The 14,695-nt window shown below is 35.0% G+C and overlaps 2 protein-coding genes across 2 annotated transcripts; both read right to left on the bottom strand.

Moving 5' to 3' along the window:
* Positions 1 to 41: 41 nt before the first annotated feature.
* Positions 42 to 8,497, bottom strand: LOC122595410. The gene is made up of 5 exons (XM_043767766.1): positions 8,320 to 8,497; positions 8,037 to 8,174; positions 3,523 to 3,663; positions 630 to 803; positions 42 to 359 (listed from the first exon to the last, which is right to left on the bottom strand). Exons 1-5 carry the CDS (start codon positions 8,489 to 8,491, stop codon positions 58 to 60), a joined length of 927 nt encoding a protein of 308 aa, XP_043623701.1. The 5' UTR covers positions 8,492 to 8,497; the 3' UTR covers positions 42 to 57.
* A 349-nt stretch (positions 8,498 to 8,846) lies between these two features.
* LOC122606099 (5-methyltetrahydropteroyltriglutamate--homocysteine methyltransferase-like) lies at positions 8,847 to 14,047 on the bottom strand. The gene is made up of 11 exons (XM_043779066.1): positions 13,941 to 14,047; positions 12,248 to 12,601; positions 12,068 to 12,155; positions 11,860 to 11,987; positions 11,154 to 11,545; positions 10,718 to 10,881; positions 10,539 to 10,619; positions 10,268 to 10,434; positions 10,072 to 10,177; positions 9,729 to 9,979; positions 8,847 to 9,650 (listed from the first exon to the last, which is right to left on the bottom strand). The coding sequence occupies exons 2-11, from the start codon at positions 12,595 to 12,597 to the stop codon at positions 9,080 to 9,082; spliced, it is 2,298 nt and encodes a 765-aa protein (XP_043635001.1). The 5' UTR covers positions 12,598 to 12,601; positions 13,941 to 14,047; the 3' UTR covers positions 8,847 to 9,079.
* Between the last annotated feature and the right edge of the window lie 648 nt (positions 14,048 to 14,695).

The raw sequence follows: 14,695 nt of genomic DNA, 5'->3' as shown, positions 1-14,695 counted from the left end.
CATATAGTCTTATTGATAAATCAAGATTCAAGTGAACCGATAGAAGTACAATTTAACTTAAACCAGGATGATTAGCGCCAAAACAACGACGATTCCCATGAGAATCTGATATCCAGACTTGGTTGCAGAACTTGGTGCGGGGGCAGGAGCCCCTCCTTCAACATTGATGACCAACTTTTGGTTCAAAGCAGAACAATGGTTTCCAACGCCACAAATGTACCACTTCTTGCCTGGGGCGATCAAAGTCACGACATCATTTCCAGATGTCAGGCCCGTGCTAGGATCTGGAACGGTGCAACTAGCAAACGCAGTAGCGTTCACTTTGTACACGTTGTGTGAACCCTTTGGATAATTGAACACTATATTAAACAAGTTTTTGACAAAAGTTAATAACAAAAATATATATATATAGATATATATATAAAAGAGTTTGTTTTAAGGGCTATAAACATGGGGTTGTAATGATTTTTGGTTTGTATTATAAAATGAACCATTTTGTAACTTCTTTACATCAAATGAACGTTTTCGTTTATATGATAAAATTTTGAACAAAGTTCAATAATTATATTCTCATATCATAGCCCTTATCTTAGATCCAAAAAGTTGAGAGACAAGTTTAAACAATTTACCTAACTTATCACCAACGTAGAAAACTTTGTCTTTAGCCCATGTTTGATAATCAAAATTGGTTGTCCAACCACTGCTATCTCCCACCACAAATTCCGTCGCCAAGGTGGTCACTGGAAGTAGTACTAACACCGATATTGCCAAAACAGCAACAATGTGGCTAAAATTGGCCATTATTTGTGTTAAGATTTTTTAAGACACTGATAATTATTCGATTGAAATAAGTTAATTTTGGTATTTGAGTTTGATTATAAAGATGTTAATTCTAGTGTCTATTTATAATGATATTAATTCCTTGAAAATATCCACAATACTACTATGAAATTGTTATCTACGGAAATCATTTGCAATCATTTGGGGTTTTCTTGTTATTTTCTTGCTACAATATTTTTGTATTTATTAGAAGAATATACCAAGATAACTACAAGGTCAATCAAGCTAGTAGCAAAACATTGACAGAATAATAAGATTATATGAGGAAGTAAAAAGATGGTTATATTTGAGCTCGCAACTTCTGATATTGTGCTATATCAAAAAGTCAATATGTGCACATTTAAGTTTAGGTATAGATTCATTGACGTACGATTTTTTAATATTTATCGTATAATATCTGAATGATTGGTCCCCTATGTTTTTTGTGGATCCTTATGCCCAACAATACCGGAGGTGCTGTTCTATTTTTGTTATAACCTGAAAGCAGTCTTTCTACCTTTGATAGAGAGAAGACTGTTTACATCTCAATCTCCCAATACACCGTCAAAAACGGCATTGAGAGTGATAGGTTGATATTTATATTTCCAGTCTTTCACTATTACAACTAAACTTTCATTATATTGGTACTATTCTCTCAACTCTTTATTCAAAATTTATTATTATGCGCAAAAGAAAATTAATCTGAATCAATAATTTTAAAAAATATACATAATATTAATGAAAAAAGCCACTATATTTGATAATAATACATTAAATTTTTTTTCAAGATAATAACAATAATATTTTATCAATTGAATATAATATTCATTGTCTTTCTCATTAACACCGTTTTTGACACACACATTTCTATAAACCCTTATAAAACATATTGAAACTTTATTTTAAGTAATTTAAGCACTTTTTTCAATATCCTCATATTGCCCTTAATTCATACATTACCTTTGATTTTATATCTCTAAACACAATCAAACAAACACCCCAGCAAGATCTAACACACAGTCACTTTTTTCTCTCCTTCCTATTTACACACACGCATGTCAATTCCTCCCCTATTTTTTTGTATTATCATCACTGTTTAACCGCCGCAACGCGCAAACACCAACCCTCGTATATATTTATTCGATTTACACTTATACTACAACTACACTTTCACTACAACAACTATATATATATATATATATTATATGTTGGCTATCAAATAAGAACCAAATTAAAATGAGAACAAAGGAGAACACTTAAAAATTACATTTTGATGCATTATAAGTCCATAAAACTGACATAGTGCATAACTGATTATCATTATTTAAGTGTTTAACAACACATTGATCCGTCAAAATCAAAAAAATCACGTTTTTTGTTGGATGTATCATTTTGAGAATATGCATCCAATATGGATGCACAAAACAAAGACGGATCAATGTGTTGTTAAACACTTAAAATAATGATATTTAGTTATGCACTATATATGTTAGTTTTATGGACATTTAATGCATCAAAATGATGTTTTTAAGTGTTACCATATATATGGTAACACTCCGGTGATAACACTTTTAAAATAAGAACGGTGAGAACAGTTAAAAACATCATTTTGATGCATTAAATGTCCATAAAACTAAAATAGTGCATAACTAATTATCATTATTTAAGTGTTTAACAACACATTAATCCTTCAAAATCGAAAAAATTACGTTTTTTTTTTGTGCATCCATCTTGGATGCATAATATCAAAATAATGCATCCAACAAAAAACGTGATTTTTTTCGATTTTGACGGATCCATGTGTTGTTAAACACTTAAATAATGATAATTAGTTATGCAATATGTCAGTTTTATGGACTTTTAATGCATCAAAATGTAGTTTTTAAGTGTTCTCATTTGTTCTCATTTTAAGTTGGTTCTCATTTGATTGTCATCCTATATATATATATATATATATATATAAAATATATATATATTTAGAACGTTCTCTCAAGTCTCAACTTTTTATTCTAAGTCCTTTACCATGCATAAAATAGAATCAATCTTAACCAATTATTCAAAAAATATACATAATTTTTTTTTGAACGTTCGTATCACGGGACGACTAGCCGTTACATCCAATTGGGCAGGCAGTCACTAGCGACCGATCCACGAAGTCAGGGAACCATAGGGGAGGGAAAACCACACCAATTTAGCCACTACAAAAGGCACGACGCTAAATTAGGAAAAAACCTTGCTTACTTGGATTCGAATCTTGGTTTCCCAAGGACAAACTTCATTGCAAGACGGAGATGTCCACTGCGCTATCAAGGCAGGGAGAAAAATATCAAAGGAAAAAGCCATTATATTTAAGATTATACATTAATAAAAGAGTTTAAGCTATTAAAATTTTATTACAACATTATATTGATACAATTCTCTCAACTCTTTATTCAAAATCATTTACCATGCGTAAAGAGAATCAATCTTAATCAATTGTTTAAAAAAATATACATAATATCAATGGAAAAACCCATTATATTTAAAAATAGAGCTGTGATCAGGTAAATTCTAAAAATTGGTGAGATCTAAGGGCTAATTTCATCCCTTGGATCAAAAAAGATCAATGGTCAGCTTGAAAAAAGAAAAAAAAAACACGGAGGGGTATTTTCGTCATTTAGCATTTTATTCCAATCACCACTTTTCTTGGCTCCAAACACTCACAGATCTCTTTCTCTTCCTTCTCTTGGAACTGATCAGTAGCAACAAAAACACCATTACCACCACCACACGTTTCAATCGAAATGGCACAGTCATCGTTGTCTTTGTCGTCGTCATCATCTCCATCGATCATCATCAATTGATCTTGAAGATATTAATGAACAATGGAAGATCTTTTGAATATGAATATATGACTTTTTTGTATGTAAATTTGAAATTTGTCAGGTGATAATCCAATGTAATTAGATAACTTGTGATTAGATCTATTGTAACATTTGAACTTGTTAAATTTTACTAGTTATTCAATTGACTTTGTTGTTTGGTAAAATATTGCCTACAAGGTATTTGATAAAATGTCTAAACCAAAGTTTCTTATATATGATTTAGAATCAAATCATATTTGATTGGGTATTGCATACAAGGTGTTTGATGAAATGTCTAAACCAAAGTTTGATAATATGATTTAATCAACTTTATGATTATGAATTAAATTTTTTGGTGTATAGGTTTGTGCATATAAACTCCATTTGTTTTGTGGAAATGTATGAGTAACATCAAATTCGATTTGTTATCTATAATTGTTTACTTTTATGTTCATAATCATATTTGATTATGCATAGAGATTATAGAGATTTCTGTTTTTGTAACTGTATGTGTAAAATCATATTTGATTTTGTATATAGATTCTATAAATTTGTGTTTTGTAACTTTGTTTTGTACAATCAAATTTGATTTTGTATTGAGGTTTTAGTTACTTGTGTTCTTATGCTTAGAATCATATTTGATTTTACTCTTACAGCGTGAAAATTCTATATATAATGAACTATTCAAAATCAAAAATGATTTTACGCATACATTGTGAAAAACCTATTCAAAATCAACTATTCAAAATCAAAAATGATTTTACGCATACATTTTGGAAAACCTATACAAAATCATATATGATTTTTTATAGAACATTGAGACAAAACCAAATGAGTTCCATACAAAGAAAACCATTTAAAATCAAAAATGATTTCACCCATAGAGTGTCAAAATCATATATGATTTTATTCATACATCTAGACAAAAAAAAAATGAGTTTGGTATCATTAAACATATTCAAAATCATATATGATTTTGTATATGCTTCATTACAAATAAACTTATTCAAAATCAAAATTGATTTTAAGCATACACTATGAAATTTTTTTTCAAAATCATATATGATTTTACGTATAAATTTGAGACAAGGCAAATGAGTTCTATACAAATAAACCTATTTAAAATCAATATTGATTTATGCATACATGTAACAACCGCGACATTTGACCATTTGACTTTATACGTAGTTTGTCTAACGGATTAAATTATTAGAGTAGTTTCATTTATTTTGGGACTAAATAACTGGTGGAGGACTTGTCGGGTCGAATGGTCGACTTATTATATGACTCGATTCTAAACAAAACGCGAATTTAGTTAATTATGTAGACGGGTCAATCCGTGGGTCAAACCCATAACCTATGACCCATGGATCCTACCCAACCTAATCCCCTCCACACTTTCCCACTCATCCATTCATTCATTTCATTTCATCCCATCTCTTTCTCCCTCTAAAATCTCCAAGAGCAAACACACAAACTTATTGAAACTTAAACAAGATTAAAACTACTATAATCATCATCCTCATCATCTTCTTAGCATCATATCTCAAAATTGAAAGTCAAAGTGAAAGAAAACTCCATATTTAGCTAAATTTCAGATTTCACAACTTGAAGAAGATTTTGGTAAGTTAAATTTCACTCAAGTTCATCATTTTATGTTTATTATCATGTTTCTAGTCAAACCCAAGTGTTCTTGAGTCGATTTGCAAGTCAAAAACGAAGTGGGCCAAAATTAAGGTTACAAAATGGGTAAATTAGGTCAATTTCTAATCTAAGCTAAAAATGGTTGTTTTGAATCAAGTTTTGAAGTGGGTTATGTCTAAATATGTTCATAAAAGCTGCAAAAACGAGTCCAAGCTTTCCAAGATTCGATTTTAGGTCAATTAGGGTTTTGTCAAAAGTCAAAACGGGTCAAGAACTAATTGAACACAAAATTGGTGCTATAGAATGAAATTGTGATGTGGGTTATGTTCATTTATGTTTAAAAATGAGTTTGAAAGAAGGTCCTAGTCTAATTTGTGGTTAAAAGAGGTTTGGGTCAAATTTGGGTGTGTTTGCTTACAAGGTTTCAGCTAGTCAAAAGTGTGCAGGCCTGTTTTGAATACGCCGTAACTCGTTCGTTAGAGATCTTCAAGATTCAAACCTTACATTTCTGAAAAGGTCATTGATCCCTCTACATTTGTTAAGAATTAAGTTTTGTCTCAATTGGTCGCCTTGTGTGCCAAAAGTAGGTCGCAAAACTAGAAGTAAGCAAGGAAAACTTAAAGTAGTCTACAAACTGAGAGTAGTCTACACAAAACTGAAAGTAGTCTACACAAGCTGAAAGTAGTCTACACAAACTAAACATAGTCTACAAATATGAAAGTAGTCTACGAATGATTTGAGTAGTCTACAAAGGAATCGTTTGAGTTTGTTGATCGTCCATTGGTCTCTTGTTCGAGTCTCTTGAGTCGTTAATGATTAGAAGTCATGGCTACAACAAAGTGAGACTCTTAATTTTTATTGTAATGTATATATTGATAGGTTGTGGACATTTGGCGAACGTTGGAAATTCATAGGTTGATATTAACTTGTTATTGCTTGGCAAAGGTGAGTTCCGTAGCTCCCTACTCGCTTGAGATTCGGGCTGGAAAGTGTACAACTACTTGTTTAGTCGTTTGATTGTCTCATTAACTTGTTTGAGAGTTTATCCATTACTTGGTTAGTTTTGCGTATGTTTGTGATATTATGATTGTTTAGGATAGTTGTGCCTACATGGAAGTCGGTTATGCTTTTCAAAGGGTTTTAGATGTGGTGGGAAGGTTGCGGGTGACCCTATATATAAGCATCTAGGACTTGATGAAAGTAAAATCCTCCGAAGTGTGGGTACGTGTTGTGTAGTGGAATGGATAGATACTGGATTGTGTTTGGAATGGACTTATACGCGCTTTACACGCAAGTATACATATCTACGCGCTTTACACGCAAGTATACATATCTACGCGCTTTACACGCAAGTATACATATCTACGCGCTTTACACGCAAGTATACATATCTACGCGCTTTACACGCAAGTATACATATCTACGCGCTTTACACGCAAGTATACATATCTACGCGCTTTACACGCTAAACATACTTATTTATGCGCTTTACACGCAATGCATACTTTATTCGTGTGGTTATACACAAGCATACTTTATTTGTGTGGTACACACGCAAGCTAACTTTAACTGTTGCGTTTGATTATTGTTGAGAGACACACATGATATAAACTCATACCTTGCTTGGTCATATCTCATGCACTTTACTTCATACATCCTCATTGTCTCACATATTCTTTGATATGGACATCACTCATGCATAATCGTGACACGCACTCCTCATCATTGTTGATACATTATTGGCTGGTTATGTGGCTAGGTTTACTATCAATTTACCTATCTTGGTTGACCTTGTGCCTTGTAAAGGCTACTTGTAAGACATTACTTACTTTTCCTTATACATATTGTGATTGTTGACGATGGTTCCTTGTGATCCATTACTACGAACTCACCAACCTATTTTTGACCTTGTTTAATGCACTTTTCAGGTATCCGAATGAAGTTGGAAACTTGATGGCTACTTGTAGATTTTACTAGAGCGAGCTCTAACTGGGACTTCCATGGATCCGTGATCCGTTTGTCCATTTAGGGTTATGTTTAGACTATTATGAATTTAGTTGTATTGCCTTGTCTTGAATCTCTTTTTATTATTTCTTGCTTACTTTGCATCTCGTACCTTAAATGATGGAATTTCATTTGTTTGTGTAGATAAATGGAATTTCATTAAACCTATTCAAAATCAAATCCGAGGGAGAAGTGTGATTACGAAGGCCTTCGGCCCCTCGCTTTAGTTTAGGGTTTGAAATCGTAGGGGGCTAACCCTACAACTTCAAATCCTAAACTAAAGCTTAATTTCTAATCAAAAATGATTTCACATGTATAATGTTAAATATCAATCCAAAATCAATTATGATTTTATGCATACATGTTCTTTCATTAGAGTTGTCATTCAATATACATTCGACGAATTTTTAAATCCGAGGGCGGAGCCCGTCAGGTAGATCACCCCATCACCGCCACCGCCGCCGCCACCATTACATCACCATCCCATCATCGATCACCTCCATCACCATCGCAACGTGCGGGTACAATTTATATTCGATAGACAAGTTAGGGGCGTTTTCTCATCACCTTAACTTTCAATACACATTGACAACATCCATACTTTGATTTCAACCATACTTAATGAACAACATTCGTTCAAAAAGAAAACAAATTTATATTGTCAACAATGCTCATATATTATTTTGATAATTACAAAGATTAAGCACCTTTTGGTAACTTGCTATCATGCTTTGACGTTGACGGCTAGCTTTTGGTTGTATTCGGAACAATGTTCCTCTATCCCACAAAGAAACCACATTTTGCCAGGGGTCGAGAGGCTTATAATGTCGTGCCCGGAGGTGTGAGCTTTGTTTGGTGGTGGAATTATGCAATTAGCATACGAATTACCACTCACTTGAAACACGTTATGCAAGCCTTTTGGATAATTGAACACTGTAACACAAGGATTTATAATGTGTCAAACATCAAAATCATTTTCTAATTTGTAAATGTAATTGGAATATTTTACCTAAGTTGTCACCAACTTTAAAAGCTTTATTGCTAGCCCAAGCTTGATAATCGTAATCAATGGTCCAACCACTTCCATCTCCAACCACGTAATCTGTTGCAATGGTTGTGGCTGGAAGTAGCGCGACAGCCAAAATGGCTAAAGCAACCACAATATGATTAAAGACGGCCATTAATAAGCCAAAATGACCAAGTAGAAATGTCTTCTTTATTGTCCTTCAATTTGCTTTAAACAATGCATGACTAGTATTATTTATAGCAATTCTCACATTTCTTGTAATAATCTACAAATAGATGAGCACCAGCTAGGTTTGTCAAGATCAAGGGGTGATTGTTCACTACAAATTATGCATTACTGTGTTAATTTTTCTTTTTTGCATATAAAGCATAAAGATAAAAATTCAGTGGGCTAGTATTTCTAAATTTTACTTAGTGGGCCTTTGGGTCAAATTTCCTACACACTTGATTTCATCATTAAATTCTACAATTTAATGTATGAATGGATGTTTTTGTATCTCATGTTTCATCTGCAAACCAACAAATAGTTTCTTTAGTACTGATTCACTGGAAGGGCAGCAAAAGCCCTTAAGAAGGTACACAACAAAATAAAAAAGAAAAGCCCCAAAAACAAGATAAACAAAAAACATACTCAAGGGACCAAATTCAAGACCTAAAACATATGATGGCCAGCCACGGTTATTCCGGCACTCTTGACATAATCTTTCATCCTCGTCATCCCATCCATTGTCGTGTCAAAAACCTCACTTGGCGCTAGCAAGTGCAGCGCGAAGCTTCTTGGCAGCCGTAACCATGTTCTCAAGAGCGGGCTTGACCTCACCATACTTACGGGTCTTGAGACCACAGTCAGGATTAACCCACAAGATGTTGGTCTCCAAAACAGCAAGCATTTTGTTGATTCTGTCGTGGATCTCCTCCATGGATGGTATTCTTGGAGAGTGGATGTCATACACACCAGGTCCAATTCCAGCACCGTACTTCACTCCCTCACGGAAGACTGACAGAAGCTTCTCATCTGATCGTGAGTTCTCGATGGTGATGACATCAGCATCCATGTTGATGATCGAGTGGATGATGTCATTGAAGTTGGAGTAGCACATGTGGGTGTGGATCTGGGTGGTGTCCTCGACGCCAACGTTGGTGATTCTGAAAGAGTGTACGGCCCAGTCCAAGTAGAAAGCATGTTCTGCCTTCCTTAGTGGCAAACCTTCTCTCAAAGCAGCCTCATCAATCTGAATAACGGTGATTCCGGCCTTCTCAAGATCCTCAACTTCATCCTTGATAGCCAAAGCAATCTGGTAGCAAGTTTCAAATCTGGAATAAAAAAGTTTAGTTAGATTAACCAGGTTTTTTCTATAAACAGAGCATGTGTAATATTGATCATAATTATACCTGGGCTGGTCATTACGGACAAAGGACCAGTTGAGAATGGTTACTGGACCAGTGAGCATACCCTTCATTGGGCGCTTGGTCATTTCTTGAGCCATGGTGGACCAAAAGACGGTCATGGCCTTGGGGCGGCTGACATCACCATAGATGATTGGTGGCTTCACACATCGAGATCCGTATGATTGCACCCATCCGTTGGCAGTGAAGGCAAAACCGGACAATTGCTCACCGAAGTACTCAACCATATCGTTTCTCTGCATCAAATTAATAACTTTTAGCCTCCGATTAAAAACATAATAATGGGAAAGGCATTGACACTGGTATTGTCAATGGTGTCTTGATATACCTCTGGCTCTCCATGGACAAGGACATCAATATCAAGCTCTTCTTGTAGTTGGACAACCTTGAAGATCTCCTCCTTGATGGCCTTAACATACTCTTCCTCGGAAATCCTAAATAGAAAAAAAAAATTGTGAGCAAAGTTGTTCACAACTGACCTAATGAAAGAGAGAAACATGGAATCGTTATTTGAAAGTACTCACTTTTTAGCTTTGTACTCACGACGAACTCTCCTCAGCTCAATGGTTTGTGGGAAAGAACCAATGGTGGTGGTGGGGAGGATTGGAAGGTTGAGTTTCTTCTGTTGGGCATCCAACCTGGCACTGACATTGGTGGCACGACGGTGATCAGAACCCCTCAAAGCAGCAGCCTGGGAAACCAAAACGAAAGAAGCAAACTTGCTATATAAGTACATGTTATACCATCTATTTTTTTCACAAGATATGCTAGAGAATAGAGATTTATATCACTTACAGCCTTCTGGACAGCTTCGTTGTTCACTCTTGGAGAGCACTTCCTTGATGCCTGAGCAGCAGCATTAGCTGCAAAGAATGCCTGAAAAAGAGGACCGTAAGTCAGTCATTTTTTGTCTGTTAACTAAAGACGAGCAAACATAGACACATAGAAGGACATAATAGAAAATAACTTTTTACCTCATCCTTTTGACCAGCAAGAGCCTTGGCCAAAGCACCGACTTCGATCACCTTTTGAGCAGCAAATGCGAGCCATGACTTGATCTCGTCATCCAACTTGGTCTCGTTCACAAGATCCACAGCGGTGTGTTGGAGTGATGATGAGGTAGACACAACAAGTTTGTCTGCATAAGCCACATTCATATTAGAAACAATTAGAGTTATTTGTGATAAAAACTTGGTAGCGATAAACATAATACGTGTAATAGATGTGGCTATTTTAACCAATTTACTTATAAATGGGTCTATCAGTTTAAGGCATATCTCTGATGGGTCACATTGGCAACATCAAAAACTTTAGACAAATAGGGAATGCGTCAAAGGTCTCCAAACAATTTAACTTTGCACAACCTCCTAAATCGCTATATGAGACATGTTGTAACAATATTAAGACTACCTTTTCCAACAATGGCCTCAAGGGACTCGAGGATGCTGAGAGATCCAGCAAGGTCATTGGCCCAGATGTTCCTTCCATCAACAACTCCAGCAAACAGGTATTTGCCTGATGGGAAGCTGGTCTTGATCAACTCAAGAGTCTTCTCACCACGAACCAAATCAAAAGTGTAACCGGCAACTCCTGGCAAGTTGGTGAGGGTTTTGAAAGCATCGGCAGGAATATCAGCAAAGTAGGTGGCAATAAGGACATTAAGACCAGAGCAAGCTGGCTCTAGTGCGGCATAAGCCTTGGTGAAAGCTGCCAATTCGTGGGCCTCAAGATCCTTCACAAGGGTAGCCTCATCAAACTGGATCCATGTTGCACCAGCTGCCTTCAACTCAGCAATAACTTCCCTGCAAAGTGAGTTCTATGTTAATGTTTGAACAAAAGTATAGTTTACAGGTAGCAAGATGGGCCGGCCTACGACTGCAGGTAAAGTATCGTGTCAAAACAGGTTCAAATTAAAACAAGTCATTGTGTGGTACAGGTCAAATGGGTCGGGTTGAATTTAAGTGACATACAAACATATTTTTCTCAAAGCTTCACAATATGTTGTTAATACATAATGTGCCAATAACAATTATAGAAACAACACAGTTACTATGTTGATATAAATGCGTCAAAAGTTAAATGGATAAGATTCAAAATGGTCAAAAAGGAGACATACTTGTAGATGGGAAGGATTTTGTCAAGAAGGGATAGAAGATCAAAAGTTTTCTCAACACCCTTTGCAGGTTTAGATAGCAACAAGTAGCTGACTGGGCCAACAAATACAGGGACGGTATCAACTCCAAGCTGCATTACCAAAAGAAAATTAGCAACCCCGATATACACATATACATCTAAATCCTCAAATACAGATCAAAAGCACATACAGCTTTAGCCTCCTTGTATTCATTCACGGCCTTGTGTGAAGCATACGAGAATGTAACTTCTGGGCCCAACTCTGGGACGATGAAATGGCTGTACATCACAAAAACATTTCAGTTATTATTTATTCGTTGTACAATTATATATATGACATAAATAATATGGCATATAGCAAACCAACTTACTAGTTGGTGTCAAACCACTTGGTCATTTCCATAGCAGGGACAGAGGCATTTCCTCTGGCCATTGAGAAGTAAGTGTCGAAACCGATTTCACCACCGTTCCAGTTGTATCTTGGTGGGACAGCGCCGAGCATGGTGGTGGTGTCAAGAACTTGGTCATAGTATGAGAAAGTGTTGCTGGGGATATACTTGATTCCAGCAGCAGCCATCTGTTTCCAGATGGATGATCTGAGATCAGCAGCAACTGTCTGCAAATCCTCGGCACTGCTCTTGCCATCCCAGAATGACTCGAGAGCGAATTTCAACTCTCTTTTGGGTCCCATACGGGGATATCCGACAATGTGAGACGCCATTGATCTGTTCATTAAAAGTCAACCAATTTAATTAACAGATATTCAAATACGAAAAATCCTAAAAATATTGCTTATGTTCAACCGATCTAATTCAATAAACTCAATCAGGTAATAGTTAATTATCTAGACACGCATCGATCCGTCGTTCTATTTGATTTACAATAAACAACGCACACAATACAAATACATATTTATTATTACAATAATATAAAAGATAAAATGATTGCGGTTTTCATAATCAATAGCAGTCCACTCCAGTTACCCACCAACACTAAGAAAAAGGATTATTTGTTAATTATAATTCACCAAACCCTAAACACTATTTGTTTAGGATACAAAGACGCACATGGCAAACATATTGACTTAAAATAAATAATATTCATACCTAACTGACAGACTGACTTTAGATAGCTGAAACAGGTTATAACTTTTTGGTTTTACTGTGAAACAAAAAGTTACTGATCCATACAAAATCATTTATTTCAATCAGATGTAAAAAGTTAAAAATATACTTTTCTTTATAGAAAGCGTAGATCCAAAAGCAGATCTGTGATTCTTAAAACCCTAGAAACACAGATCTTATCGTTAATTTAAAATTAAAATTCATTCAAATAAATTGTTATCATATTATATTATTTATTTATTTATTGTTGTATTATTTATAAGTAAATAAATCACGGATCTATGTAACAGTTTTTTTATTGAACCCTAATTAAACCCCCAAAATCCTATCCTATGCGGAATAAGCAGTGAGTAAATAAAAAAATTAAAAAATGAGTAATACAAATAAAAGGCTGCCACGTGAGGGTAAATGAGTGAAGGGGCCCACAAAGCACTACATTATTGGACAGATTAGCTAAAAGCACACATTTCTAGAGTCATACGTCTCTGCGCAGAAATATAGATAAACTACACAGAAAATTATAACAGATGACGAATGTTTACCAGTAGATCTAACCGTTTAATTTGATTTAAAGAAAAGGAGATATAATAAAAGGGAGAAGAGTATGAATTGTTTTAGATAAAAAGTAAAATGGAGAGATAGTGAAGGTAGTAATAAATGAGATAATAGGAACAGATGATGGATTTCTATGTATAGATCTAATCTTAAGGGTATATTTATACAACAGATTTGATTTGATTAGATTAGCAGTATGTTAATTTAATTTTAATTGATTAACTAATTAGGTGTTCAAATAAATGTAGAGATTAGCATTAGCAATAATATTAAAATGTTGAAGTAGAAGTGAGTTAGGTGGGCACGTCTTTGTCTTGTAGATAGATTCAGATCAAATGGAAAAATTCAATGAATGAATAGTGTAGTGGCGTGAGCGGGGGCGTACCTGTGGAAAGAAAAACGGAAGATCCGAACGAAATTAGATTTGGTTGGGGTTCTTCCGAGAGAGAGGGGGGAGAGAGAGAAAGAAGAATGGTGGACACGAATTGGAGAGGAAGGGGGAAGGGATTACTTATAGAGGTTGGGGGGGAGTGGGTGGGACAGTGACTTGATTTGTAGATCTCATCAAATAGTTGGTGTGCGCCCCCTTCCTCATTTCTGCCATCCACGAGCCTCTATAAATATCTACCGTGTCTATTTACTTTCAAAAATTAAATCAGATTTATTTTACCGATCGGTATAAATTTACCAATCAATTGATCGCTTGCACGATCAATGTTAGATCACGTAACATATAATGTGAAATTTGAACCTAAAAAATTTACATAATTCCCACCCATCTAGCTATAATGGTATAAACTTATAAAACATATCCGATTAAATAAAGAGACATTTAGGTGGTATATGTTTGTCGTTTTGAATATCTTATTATGTCTTTTGTATGCATACGCACAGATGTTTTGCTTGCAGATGGTTTGTTTAGGAAAAAAAAAGCAATAAGGTCTTCAAGAGTCATATTTCGCTGGAAAAAATAAGCTTTGATAAATAGTTCTCTATCACTTTTAATATAAAAACTTTACCTTTTATGTCTGAGTCATTTCACTCATCTTTTTCTTCCACTTTCTCTCACAAACCCTAGAATCCAACCATCACAAAACCCGCCTATAACCAGATTGTTGGCCACCGAACAACCAACAGTTG

The sequence above is a fragment of the Erigeron canadensis genome, chromosome 1 (genome assembly GCF_010389155.1).
Source record: "Erigeron canadensis isolate Cc75 chromosome 1, C_canadensis_v1, whole genome shotgun sequence".
NCBI lineage: Eukaryota > Viridiplantae > Streptophyta > Magnoliopsida > Asterales > Asteraceae > Erigeron > Erigeron canadensis.
The sequence above is the reverse complement of the archived record's forward strand: the minus strand, read 5'-3'. Positions and strand labels throughout refer to the sequence as shown.

Excerpts from the sequence above, each read along its gene's own strand:
- LOC122595410 (XM_043767766.1), bottom strand. The coding sequence starts at position 8,491 with ATGGCCGTCTTTAATCATATTGTGGTTGCTTTAGCCATTTTGGCTGTC. Across the intron at positions 3,664-8,036 it reads AGCCGTCAACGTCAAAGCAT|ATCAATTGATGATGATCGAT; the intron begins GATAGCAAGTTA and ends AATATCTTCAAG. Across the intron at positions 804-3,522 it reads GAAGGAAGAGAAAGAGATCT|TAATGGCCAATTTTAGCCAC; the intron begins GTGAGTGTTTGG and ends TCTTAACACAAA.
- LOC122606099 (XM_043779066.1), bottom strand. The coding sequence starts at position 12,597 with ATGGCGTCTCACATTGTCGGATATCCCCGTATGGGACCCAAAAGAGAG. Across the intron at positions 11,546-11,859 it reads AAAATCCTTCCCATCTACAA|GGAAGTTATTGCTGAGTTGA; the intron begins GTATGTCTCCTT and ends CTCACTTTGCAG. Across the intron at positions 10,882-11,153 it reads TGAGGCCATTGTTGGAAAAG|ACAAACTTGTTGTGTCTACC; the intron begins GTAGTCTTAATA and ends TGGCTTATGCAG.